General features: G+C 43.9%; 1 protein-coding gene across 1 annotated transcript in view; it reads left to right on the top strand.

Moving 5' to 3' along the window:
• Window positions 1–1,204: 1,204 nt before the first annotated feature.
• Window positions 1,205–13,924, top strand: part of LOC122816063 (sulfotransferase 2A1-like) — a 371,350-nt gene continuing 358,630 nt past the window's right edge. Inside the window, exon 1 of the mRNA XM_044088877.1 lies at window positions 1,205–1,274. Coding sequence (XP_043944812.1) covers window positions 1,205–1,274 — 70 coding nt within the window. The remainder of the gene's footprint in view (window positions 1,275–13,924) is intronic.

A 13,924-nucleotide genomic window follows, 5' to 3' on the forward strand; every position in this document is an offset into this window, starting at 1 on the left:
CTGTGAGCAGTACCCAAAGGTAGTCAAGGCAGTAGACAAGGCCAAAGCTCTGTTGATGTCTTTGCCTGTGACTGAGGAGTCATTTCAGAGGGCAGCTATGGATATTGCGGGACCTCTGAGTATCCCAAGTTCCACACGGAAGAAGTATATCCTGGCGGTAGTACATTATGCTACCAGATGCCCTCCTGAGGCAGTGGCTGTGTCCAACATCGAGGCAGAGAATTGGAAAATGCTTTGTTAGAGATTTTCAGCACAGTAGATTTTTGGAGAGAAATACTGACTGACAGAGGTGCTAATTTTATGTCAGACCTGCTGGCTTGTCTGTGGAAGCATTGTGGGGTGAAGCACCTAAAGACAACTCCCTATCACCCCCAGACGAATGGTCTTGTGGAGAGGTTAAACTACACTAAAGATCATGCTATGGAAATTTGCAGACCAGTTTAAGGGAGAGTGGGACAAATATTTGCCCCATCTACTGTTTACATACATAGAGGTACCCCAGGAGTCCACAGGTTTTTTATCCTTTGAGTTACAGTATGGGGATAGGGTGAGGGGGCATTTACATTTTATTTGTGATGAGTGGAAGGGTGATTGTGAATCCCACAAGGAATCTGTTGTGGCATGTGTCTTAAACCTCAGGCCAAGGCTTAGGGAGCTCATGGGTTTGGTCCAGGAGAACCTGGCAGCATCCCAACAGCAGAAACATGTTTGGTATGAAAGGAAGGCTCAAGCCCAAGAGTATGCTGTGGGACAACAGGTCATAATGCTCATTCCTGTCAGACACAATAAGCTGCGGGCAGCTTGGGAGGGACCCTTTGAAGTGGTAAGGAAGGTTAGTGATGTTAATTACATGGTAAATCTGCTAGGCAGGAGCACAAACTGTACCATGTTAACATGATGAAGACTTATCATGATAGTGATGCCCAGGTGTTCAGTATTTGCAGTGGATGGCAGGAGGAGTATGAGGAGGATCTTGTGATTGATCTCCTTAGTGAGACTTGGACTGACACCTCTGTGGAAGGAGTTGCAATATCCCAGTGGCTATCCCCTACCCAGGCTCAAAAAATTCAAGAAGGGTTGCAATAATTTGGGGGCATGTTCAATGAGAAACTTCAGTGCACTCACCTGGTGCAGCACCATGTGGACACAGAAACCCAATGACCTATCAAGCAAGCCCCTTATAGGGTGCCTGAGTGAGTCAGACATGGAGGAGACACAGGAAATTTTGGAACTGGGGGCAATCCAAGAGTCCAGCACTCCATCAAAGAAAGATGGTAGCATCAGAGTCTGCATGGACTACAGAAAATTAAACAGACACACAGAGTCAGATGCTTACACCATGCCTAGGACAGATGAAGCCTTAGAGCAGCTGGGTGGAGAGAAGTATCTAACCATTATTGATCTCACCACCTGCTACTGGCAGGTATCCTTGACCACCACCACTAGAGAGAGGTCAGTCTTTGTGACCCCTTTCAGACTATATGAGCTCACAAAGATGCCCTTTGGAATGAAAAATGTCCCTATGACATTTCCGAGATTAGTAGATTGTATCTTAGCAGGAACAGGAGATTATGCCCTTGCTTACCTGGATGATATTGCTATCTACATACATTCTTGACAAGATCACCTTCAGCATGTCAGGGAGGTTTTTGGTAGACTGCAAATGGCAGGGTTGACCATTAAGCCCAGTAAGTGTTAGCCGGGTATGGCAGAGGTCTCCTACTTGGGGACATAGAGTAGAGAGTGGTAAGATTAGGGCAGAATCTGACAAAGTGAAAGCTATTTAGACTTGGCCTGCCCCTTTTACTAAAAAGTAGGTGAGAACATTCTTGTGGACAGCAGGGTAGTATAGAAAGTTCATTCCCAATTATAGTACAGTAGCTGCTCCTCTCAGAGACCTGACCAGGAAAAACAGGCATTCCACAAGCTTAAGGGGCTTTGTAAGGACCTCTGTGTTAGCCAGTCCAGATTACAGCAAATAATTTGTTGTGCAGGTGCATGCTTCAAACCATGGAGTGGGGGTTGTACTTAGCCAGGTTTCCTCAGAGGGAGAAGTGCATCTAGTTGTATATCTCTGCCATAGACACCAACTCAGGGAGGAAAGTTATGCAGCTATTGAAAATGAATGTCTAGCCATAGTATGGGTTTTGCAGAAACTTCACCCATATCTGTATGGAAGGAAGTTCACTGTGGTAATAGACCATAACCCTTAACATGGCTACATCATGACAGACAGCAAAATACCACATTATTAAGGTGGAGTCTAGGGTTGCAGGCATATAACATCATAGTACCGCACTGTAGTGGGGTCAGCAATGCCAACACAGATGGAATGTCAAGACAGGGTATATGTTAAAGAGTTCCCAAACAAGCCCATTTCTCTCAAACAATGTTTTCCAGGGTCAGAAGAAAAACTAGCTTGAGTCTTTAGAGGGAGGGTGAGATGTGATGTTGTGAGGTATTGACAGCTATAGCAGAAGAAGTGGGACAATGCATATGTGGCATATGGCAGCCTGGCTGGCTGAAGTTTGATAAATAATCTTATGTCATTTGACTGTCACCTTGATTTGCACAGATGGTTGTATTAAAATATATTTGTAAAGTTGCTTATGTTAAAAATGCTGTAACAGAATCTTAACAGAGTTCTGAATGTGTATTGCACCAGAGGAAGCTGACTAGATGTGATATTCTATAACCAACTAAAGGATGGAACTCTGGCAGCAGCAGTTTGTTGTTTGTTTTTGTCTTCCTTTGAATCTGATATAAAAGATCTATGTAGGTTATAACAGTTCAGTTGTTAGTTGTACAGTTCATTCAGTGTGTAGTATTTCATCTTGTCTTGTGGAAGTGATTATCTCAGCAGTACATCTTGCCTTGTGATACTGAGTGAGTTTACTAGGGACAGTTTCCCTTTAGTTCAGTTAGGAAAAATACAGTAAGATTAGTTTAGTATTAGTTCTTTTTGTACATCTGTGAGATTCTATGCAACTGTATTATTTTTATATTTCCTGTGCTAAAAACTCTATTGTTTATTGTAACTAAATATTAAGTATTCTTCTGTTATCTATTTTATTATCCATTATTAAATATTGTTATACCTGTTCACTGTGGTTGGTCTTTTAGAGAATATTTTTACCATCTTGAGAGTACTTGTGCTTATTTTAGTGAAACTGTGGCCACTCCATTAAGCCTTACTGCTTCAGTCACACTCTACCACTTATATCAGTATTAATTTGACACAGTATAATTGGTTGCCCTTTGCAAGAGCCTAAGAGTATCTGGCTGGTGGCAGCAATCTATCTTGTAGTCTTGAAAGATGGGACATAGCCAGTGAATCTGTGCCAGCCTTCCCAGATGTGTGTGTGTGTGTGTGTGTGTGTGTGTGTGTGTGTGTGTGTGTGTGTGTGTGTGTGTGTGTATGTGTGTGTGTGTGTGTGTGTGCGTGTGTGCATGTGAGCGTGCGTGTGTGCATGTGTGTGTGAAAAATCAGACTTTGAAATTTGTGTGTCAGATACTTGGAACTGGGACACAGTGGTCCAGGCTGGGTCTTGTTTGGGATCTGGAGAGACATTGAGTTTAGTCCCAGTGCAGCGTGTTCCCTGTGTGCTCTTGGGGGAAATTGTGCTTGATACAGAGAGTGGCAATTGAAATACTGCGTAAATCCATCCCTTCTCTTAGTGGTGGTCTCTCACCGGTGTCAGTGGTGAAGATTGGGGCTCCTTGATTACTGGCCCAGGGTAAAGAGGGTCCATCACAGTATGGACTCTTGGTGGTTATCTGACAGGAAGTCAATTAAAAATACATTTGTCTCTTGATGTAGAGAGAGCTTTACGGCCAGGAACTAGTCATAGGTGACTTGATAGTGAGGCACACTGATGTCCCACTCACTAGGTCGAATAAGGAGAAAGTAACAGTCAGCTGCCTGTAATGTGCCAGGATCCACCACATAACGCATGCACTCAGTTCCCTCAACAACAGGTACAAGTATGACTCTGTCATTGTACATTTGGGTGTGAATAACCTGAGACATACCTCCCTGGAGCTCTCAGATTATGTAGCCCTGAGCAGCATCCTACCATTACTCAGAATGATACCATAATACAATCAGAAAATGATTGATTTCAACAATTGGCTAAGCTTCTGGTGTTATTCTAAGGGGATCCAGTATCTGTCTGCCTGGGATGACATGATTGACAGACCTCGATGCTTTGCCAGAGATGGCCTGCATCTGTCACCCCTGGGCTTCCAGATTCTTGCCAAGGCTCTTGCCAGCCCTATAGTGCCTTTTTTAGCTGGTGTTCCAAAAACCAAATTACCACCTTAACAGCTACAAACAAATGCAATATAAGGGTCATGCTGCTAATACTAGAAGTTTAAATCTCAAAATGAACTTGCTCGAAGCACTCCTTAAAATGGAGAACATTGACATTTGTGCTGTAACAGAGACCTGGTTTAAGGCAGCAGAAAGCACCCGTGCCCTACCAGGCTATAACTCATTCCACGCCTTTTGGCCCTAGAACTTGGACTAAAGCTCCAAAGGCGGTGGTGTTTCCATATTCATAAAGGATGTGCACACCTTTAGACTGGTAGCCCAACATAACGCATCTGAGATACTTCAGATGCAGCTAACATTGGATAAGGCAGCTATTCAGATCATAGCCTGCTGTTTGTCCCCAACCATGTCCCAAGACTCACACTCCATGTTCCTAAGCACCCTGGAGAATATTAGGGTCCAACCTAACATTGTCATACTGGGCAACTTCAACTATCCCTCCATTAACTGGGAACACTACTCATGTACCAATACACTTGCCCAACATTTTCTGGAATTCATTAATTCCAATGCCCTGGACCAGCTTGTTCTTACCCCCACTAGAGGTAGCAACATCCTTGACCTAATCAATAATAACATGACCGATCGTTGCTCTATACCAATAGTCAAGTCCTTCCTGGTTAGATCCAACCACAAACTATTCACCTTGGAATTCCACATCCCTCCCACCCCCCCACCCCCCACAAAGGTAACCGCCATTAAAAACTTCTCCAAAGTTAACTTTGAGCCCCTAAAAACAGAGGTGGCTAACTTCACGACATCCATGCAGTCCACTGAACACAGAAGGCAGTATAAGAGATCTGGAAACACAGGGTGACAGCAGCTTCTTTTTTGACCACCACATTGCACTTTGGTAAGAAAGTCTTTATATGTGGCACATCTCATTACTAAGGGTTTTGCATCAAGGAAGAAAGAGGTCATTGTCTCCCTCTACTATTCCCTCATTAGGCCAATCATCAAGTACAATGCCCCATTTCGCATGTACCTCACTAGACACCTGCAGCAACTGGAGAGGCCACAAAAGTACCTCACAAAGAGGATCCTAGGCCTTAAACATGCACTATATGGACAAACTCAAAAAACTCCAAATACTCTCTGTCTCATATTGCCTACTTAGAGGGGATCTCTGCTTTACTTACAAAGCCATGTCTGACCCAGCTCTAATAGAAATGCTACATCTAAAGAAATCCCAATCCCTTAACTTCATTACCACAATCAACAGAACATGCTGGAGGGACAGGTTCATAATCCAGAGACTGCCCATGCTATGGAATAAACTTCCCATACATGTCAAGCAAAGCACCTCACTGGCCCTCTTCAACAGAAATCTTGATGAGTGGATGAGAAATAGAAAATTCACCCAAGGGATCGCCCCAGTGGTTCTACTCGACAGAGGCACTGGGAACTAAGGTCAGGTGGCACTATGCCAGGGTAATCTTATGGGCTAGGCTTGTAAAGGCTCCAAAGCCATTAGCCTAATGCACACCTATGAACCTAAGAATAGAATGTTATTGTTTCCCAGTCAGAAAGTTCAATGGAGGTGGCATTTACCATTATGTGTAGAGATAATACTTCGTTTTTATTTTTGTATGATATACTTTTCCTGTTTTTTTGCCTTTGTGGTTAAAGTGCTCTGAGCTTGAAGTTCTGGCTCCAGTATGGGTGTGTAGTTCATAGGTTCATAGGTTCATAGGTTCATAGGTTCATACTAGGCTATCTGCCCGAGGGCATTTATAAGCCTAGCCCATTGTTTTGTGGCTTACGCCACCCCTTTAGTATGGGGAACTATACCCATTATTTTGCTGTGCCTCTGTCGAGCAGTGACACTGAGGTAATTCCTGGGGTATATCTGCGATCTCCCATCCATTGGTCAAGATTTCTCTTGAACAAGGCCAGCGAGGTGCTCTGCCTCACATGTACCGGGATTTTGTTCCACAGCATAGGGAGTCTTTGGGTGATGAATCTATCTCTCCAGCACGTCCTATTAATAGCCGTGTTGAGGTTTAAGTCTCCCGCCCTTGTGGCTCTGATGGATCTAGATTTTTTGAGGTGAAGCATATTCATCAAATCTGGGTTTGACATGGCCTTGTATGTTAGGCAAAGGTCACCTCTGAGCAAGCAGTAAGCGACTGAATAGAGCTGGAGTTCTTTCAGTCGGGCAGCATAGGACAGATTTTTGAGACCCTTTATCCTTTTGGTGAGGAACTTTGTGGCCTCTCCAGCTGCTGCAAGTGTCGGGTCAGATACATTCCGAATGGGGCATTGTACTCAATCATTGGTCTGATGAGTGATGAGTAAAGGGAGACTATGACCTCCCTTGATCTAGATGAGAATCCCTTCATGATAAGGTGGGCAATGTAGAAGGACTTCCTAACTACTTTAGCTACATGGGTGTCGAATGACAGACTACTATCAACCTGGGTCCCCAGGTCCCTGATAACTTCTTCTGTGCTCAGTGGATTGCCACCTATTTGGTCGCTAGGGTTAACCTTGTTTTTCCCGAAGGGTATGACTATGCATTTTTGGCATTTAACTTTAGGCCGTGGCTCTGGCACCAGTTATCCGCTTCTGTGAGACCCTTCTGAAGGATATCTGTGTCAGATGTGTTTTCTACTATGGCGCCCAGTTTGCAGTCATCTGCAAACTTTGTCAGCCATAACCCTCCTGTGTTTGCTTGTACTTGGAAAAGTAGATGCCAAACAAGAGTGGGCCCAGGACTGAGCCCTGTGGGACACCACTTGTGACAGGCTTTGAGTCTGACATGGCGCCAGCAACTCTGACCCTGTGGGTTCTGTCACTCAGCCAGTTTGCAACCCATCTTGTGATGTATGGGTTAACATTTAAGCTGATGAGTTTTTCAATGATACCCGAGTGGGGTATTGTATCGAAGGCCTTAGCCAGATCGAGGTAGGCTGTATGGACTGCCTTTCCCTCATCAATGGCTTTGGTGACTGTTTCAAAAGTCAACCAAGTTTAAAAGGCATGATCTGCCTTTGACAAAGCCAAACTGGGTTGGATTCAAAGTCTGCAAATTCCCTATGTCTTTATTTATGAGGTCCATTATGATCCTCTCCATGGCTTTGCAGATAAGGCTTGTCAAGCTAATGGGCCGGTAATTTCCAGGGTCTGTGGAGGCACCGCCTTTGTGAAGTGGGACCACAGTTGCAGTGCGCCACTCCTGGGTGCGTATCCAGAGGTAAGACTTTGATTAAACAGCTGTCCTAGCTGTGGGTTTAATTCCTCATTGAGTTCGTGGAGCACACAGCCGGGGACACCATCGGGTCCCATGGATGCTGTGTTTTTGCTTTGGAGAGAGCAGTTCTCACTTGGGCGCTGGAGATGTTTGGGGGCTGCACTCATTTGGTATAGATATCTCTCCTTTTGGGGGAGGGGAGAAGTTTGCACTGAACCTGTCAGCCAGTATGTTGGCAATGTCTGTAGGATCAGTAATCTTCACATCATTTTGAACTAGTTCTGAGCATATCTGGGAGTTTCCTCCTAGGTTTCTAACATAGCTAAAGAAGGCCTTATGATTGTCTTTTGAGTCTTTAGCTATTTTTCTCTCGAAATTTGCTTTGGATGATTTTATGAGAGCTCTTAGTTTTTACTTATAGTGATCAAGGGTGTCTTACCTTTTAAGGATTTTGCTCTGTCTTGTAGTAGCTTCCTCCTTTTGTTGTAGAGTTTGTTTATGGCTGGGGTCCACCAGACTGGACACTTGCCTTTGGTACAAAGAGTCTTTGTTTTGCTTGGGATTGCCTTATCCATGCAGTCCTGCAGGTGCTGGTAGAAGGCGTTTGTAAGTGATTCAGCGGCTTGAGTATTGTTTTCCGCCGGCTCGGGGCCTGAAAGGAGACCACACTAGTCTTTAGAAGTGTGAAGTCGGCTTTTGAGAAGTTCTTTACTGTGGTCTTTTTATTTCAGGTGGGGGTGGGATGAGGACCTCCAGCGAGATTAGTTTGTGATCTGATCTCACCAGTGAGGGGTATACTTCGGTGTTGAACATTGTGCTCCCATGTTCGTGATGATGAGATCAAGTATGTTATCTCCTCTTGTGGGGATGGTGACTAGTTGTTCCATGGCATTTGAGTTTATGAATTCCAGGAACTTTTGGGCTAGGGTGTTTGGGCTTGAGTAGTGTTCCCAGTCTATATTAGGGTAATTGAAGTCACCTAGTATGATGGTGTTTGGTGATACATTTATCCCTCTAGTGTTTTCAGGAAGGCCATGTGAGTTTCCTGAGTTTGTGAGGGTGGCCTGTAACATGCTACAATTTGCAGAGCAGTCTTGCCTATGGTTAATTGCACCTGGATGGTCTCCGATGCATCGTGCATTGCCACCAGTCTTGAGGTGTGGGTGTCCTTGATGAATATGGATACCCCCTCCTTTCTTGGTATTGTCCGGATTTTGGGGCCGGAACGCATGATATGAGGTAAAACCTGATAGCGCTGGGGTGCTCTCAGGAGCCTTGAACCAGGTTTCTGTCACAGCACAGACATCGATGTTCTCCATACTGAGAAGGGCCTCGAGTGCGTGCATTTTGAGATTTAGACTTCTGGCATTGAGCAGCATTACCCTTAGTTTTTTCCTTTTTGTGTTCTAGGGTGGTAGGTTTAGAATTTGAGCCTTGCCTAAAAAGGCACTATGGGGTGGCAAGAGCCTTTGCCAATATCCGAATCCCAGGGTGACAGGTGCAAGCCGTCCCTTGAAGCAGCGTGGCTTGTCCAGCATGTCATCCCAGGCAGACAGATACTGGATCCCCTTTGAATGACACCAGTGTTTAAGCCAATTGTTAAAGCTGATCATCTTATCTCTGTATTGTGGCATCATTCTTGGTGAAGGTAGGATACTGCTCAAGGTCAGGGTCATACCTGCCTGGGCTACATAATCAGAGAGCTCCTCAATGTCTCTTTTCATGTAGTCCAAGGAGGTACGTCTCAGGTCGTTTACACCAGCGTGGACAATGACTGAGTCATATTTGTACCTGCTGTTGAGAGACCTGAGTGCTTGCATTATGTGGCGGATTCTAGTGCCCGACAGGCAGCTTACTGTGACCTTCTCCTTACTCAGTCTGGTGAGCGGGACATCAGTGTGTCTGACTATGGAGTCACCAATGACTAGTGTGTCTGGCATTGTGTTTGGCCTTAAGGGCTGTGACTGTTTGACACTCTGACTGTGAGGTCTATGTGTTGTGGGTGTTGTGTTCTGAGGTGGTGGTTGTTTGGGTGTCTGCTTTGTTGCCCTCTGCTGTTTTGGTAGATTTTTGATCAGAGCCTCCGAGTATGTCTTTGTGTGTTTATGTGTATGATTTGAGGTTGTAATGGTACTATGTGAGACTGGGTCTATAGTGTGTGTGGTAACCTTCTCCTCCTGACTGGTCTTGCCAGTCCTATGTTGAGAGAGCTCAGCCTCCAGTTTGGCCGTATAGTTGCATCTCTCGCATGTATTTGTATTTTGTGGGAGGAGGAAAGGGTTGTTCAGGTACATGAGGCAATTGAAACATTGCCTCAATATTCCCAGGTTCACCAGCTGAGCAGGAGAGGACACTAGCAACTGATCCCTCGACATGCTAGAAGGGTAGACGAAAAACTTTAAAAAGATTCCGGGGACGTGGGTGACCGAGAAATGGGGGGTTGCCTTTTTGGGGTACTATCTATGACAAGAGTGCCGTATCAAGGTAATAAGTACTGTAGGAGCAAGTGCTAGGTTTAATAGATAGAGAATAGTCTACTTGGAGTCAAGTAGAGTTGATCTTTTTAGTTATAGGATACGCTGATTTGATCAGTAGTATAGTTCGAGGAAGGTAGTTTTAAGGGAAAATTTGAAGAGTGGACTTTAGGTAGCCCGAATAGTTTAAACCTGCTTAACCGGCACTGCCCTAGTGTGTAACAGTGGCAGCTCCTCGCTAAATCGCTCTAAATCACGCTAATGAGCGTTTAGCGCGTTTTATACCAGGGGGCTGGAAAAAGCTAGAAACTGGCCCAAAACGACCAATAAACTACTAGTTACTGGCTGAAACCTCACAAAACTGGACAAAAGGCAGCTCAATGCTTCCCACTCCCACTGGTAAGCAAGGTAGCTTCCCTTCCCCCAAATAAGGCAAGGAAACAGTACACAGGAACTACAACCAAAGCCCAGGAATCAGCAACTCTGAAACTGGACTAAACTAGTAAAGCAGGAAAGCAAGGTAGCTTCCCTTCCCCCAAATAAGGCAAGGAAACAGTACACAGGAACTACAACCAAAGCCCAGGAATCAGCAACTCTGAAACTGGACTAAACTAGTAAAGCAGGAAAAACAAGAGATATTTTTTCTTTTTTTCTCTTTTTTCACAAAACAGGCAGAAACAGGTACAGCAAACACTTATAAATGCTATGAATCAGCTACTACAGCTTACACAGAAGAATTTGCTACAAATACAGTCAAATAGTAACAAACAAGGATTCCAAGTGCAATATTAAGTTAAATGCAGTAAAAACAGCTTCAATGTAACAGAAAGGCAGGCGAAATACAGTTGCTAGGTATTCAGATGTGGAAAGCAACAAAAAATATACTTAGTATCAAGAAAAGTCGCTTATTCAGCTCTCTGCAGCCTGGATTACTCTGCTGGTCACGTGGAGTCTGTGCTGAGTAGGTACAAGCTGAATGTTTTATACCAGGGGCTGGAAAAAGCTAGAAACTGGCCCAAAACGACCAATAAACTACTAGTTACTGGCTGAAACCTCACAAAACTGGACAAAAGGCAGCTCAATGCTTCCCACTCCCACTGGTAAGCAAGGTAGCTTCCCTTCCCCCAAATAAGGCAAGGAAACAGTACACAGGAACTACAACCAAAGCCCAGGAATCAGCAACTCTGAAACTGGACTAAACTAGTAAAGCAGGAAAGCAAGGTAGCTTCCCTTACCCCAAATAAGGCAAGGAAACAGTACACAGGAACTACAACCAAAGCCCAGGAATCAGCAACTCTGAAACTGGACTAAACTAGTAAAGCAGGAAAAACAAGAGATATTTTTTTCTTTTTTTAATTTTTTTCACAAAACAGGCAGAAACAGGTACAGCAAACACTTATAAATGCTATGAATCAGCTACTACAGCTTACACAGAAGAATTTGCTACAAATACAGTCAAATAGTAACAAACAAGGATTCCAAGTGCAATATTAAGTTAAATGCAGTAAAAACAGCTTCAATGTAACAGAAAGGCAGGCGAAATACAGTTGCTAGGTATTCAGATGTGGAAAGCAACAAAAAATATACTTAGTATCAAGAAAAGTCGCTTATTCAGCTCTCTGCAGCCTGGATTACTCTGCTGGCCCACGTGGAGTCTGTTACATACTTTAAATAGTACAATTTATGTATACACACACACACACACACACACACACACACACACACACACACACACACACACACACACACGTATGTGCATGTATATATAAATATATAGCTATATGAGAGCGCTACAGAATCCTGAAAGCCCAAAATCCTGAAGAACAATATCCTGAGACTAAATCTTGAAAGTTCAAAATACTGAAAACTCAAAATACTGAAAACACACAGGATACCAACACTTACTATATTCCAACACAAGTACATACAGAAACAATTAAAACACAAACCATATTACTCCTCTCCAAGTATAAACAGGAGGGCAAGCCCCCCTGGACCTCCAATGTGGGGGGCTGTGCACCCAAATCCCCTGCTACTCAAATATATCAACTCTGAGATTGAACTTAGTGAAATGAAGTGCAATCTCGAAGTTGATATATTTAAGTAGCAGGGGATGTGGGGGTGCAGCCCTCCACATGAGGGGTACAGGGGGGCTTGCCCCCCTGCATATAGTTAAAGGGTAATATGTTTCTGTATGTACTTTTACTGAAATATAGTAAGTGTTGGTATCTTGTGTGTTATCCATCCACAGCCCCTTTTTCCCATTTTTTCACGTGGGTTTGGGGTGTCACCTCAATAGTGACAATCATCTAGAGCCAAGGTTCACATCACAGAGTGGCTATCCCTGCCGTGGCTTTTCTTTCATACAAAAGCAATCAGGCCACTGCAAGTATGGTAGCTGCACGGCTCCAAACAAAATCCTAAGGCAAACAAATTAGTGGCAATTGCACTGAAGAAGGCTTGCTCAATACATAGCCGAAACCGGTCTGCTTTTGTTTTTACAATGTTCTCCTGTATATGGTTGAATAAATCATAGTTGTCACTGCTTGCTGGTTCCACTAATTTGTTTGTTCTTTCATACCACACAATCACAAGCACTGTCATACCTATAGTCAATTTAGAGTGCCGAATCCACCTGCTGCATGTCTTTGGGATTTGGGAAGAAAATAGAACACCTTTAGGAAACCCACATAAACACAGGGAGGACATGTAGACTCCACACAGAAATCATGCCAGCTGAGAATCATACTGAGCAACCTCTTACTGTGAGGCGACAATGCTATCATCTGCTTCAGTGCGTGTGTCTGCACATGTAGGTTACTAATTAGACGTGCACACATGCATTCATGAGCAAGGTACACACACGTGCAATTTTACAGCCACACACATACACAGAAATACACAACACGTGTACAATTTTGTGGATTGCTCAAGTCAAAAAATTAAAGACAACATGAAATACTGTCTGGCGATAACACAGATCTCAAGGATCCAAGTCAGGGCAGGAAAGAAAGTTTTCAGAACATTTGGTTTTAGTACACATACACCTCAACCTTTTGGAGTTTATCAAGCATCTAAAAATACAAGAGCTTTAGAATATTTCCTATAGTCAGCTAACATATGAAGAGTTTCATAGGTATAGTAAATGTGGCATAACTCACCTTTGAGCTGGCACTAACACCAGAACTCACAAAGGGTGAAATCAGACTAAACAACTTCACTAAGGAAAACTATCCCCTCCCAGGTGACAGTATAAAAGCATTCTAAGCCCCATGCCCAGCTGGAAGGGGTAACTGTGCTGAAGCTTATACTAAAGCCCTATACAATCACTTGCATAAGTGTATAAGCTTGTCCGTACGAGAAAGTATCAAAGCCAGAGCCCCAGGTAAAAACAAGCTGCCATGGTGGACATCCAGCATCAACAAAATTTACAATAAATACAAAAAATGCTGTCCAAGTGAACAAAGGCAAGGCCCCAATAATGGAAAAACACTCTCCTCAGCTTCAACAAGCAAATAAGACAACTTGCCAAATCTTCCAAGGGCTCCTTAGAGAGAAACTTAGTAAATACAGCCAAGGATAACCATAAGGCCTTTTACAGCTACATATGTAACCTAATGGGTAGGACCCAAACATGTGCAAAACTAGAGGCCAGTGGTATCACAGGCACTCACCCCACAGAGATAGCAAACCTGCTAGATAGGTTTGGTGAAAAATTCACTCCCTGGTCCCCGCCTAACTTACAACAAACCTTCTCACAACCCCCTCCCCTTCCCTACATATCTAAAAAGCAGGTCCTTAAATCCTTGTTCAAGGCAAAACTGCAGTCTCTATTGTACCAGACGACATCCCAGGCAGTCTTCTAAACAGGGAATAACATGAACTAGCATCACCACTAAGTACCCTTTTCAATCATAGCCTAAC

This window comes from Protopterus annectens, chromosome 1.part1, assembly GCF_019279795.1.
Source record: "Protopterus annectens isolate FY-2018-M chromosome 1.part1, PAN1.0, whole genome shotgun sequence".
Classification (NCBI taxonomy): domain Eukaryota; kingdom Metazoa; phylum Chordata; order Ceratodontiformes; family Protopteridae; genus Protopterus; species Protopterus annectens.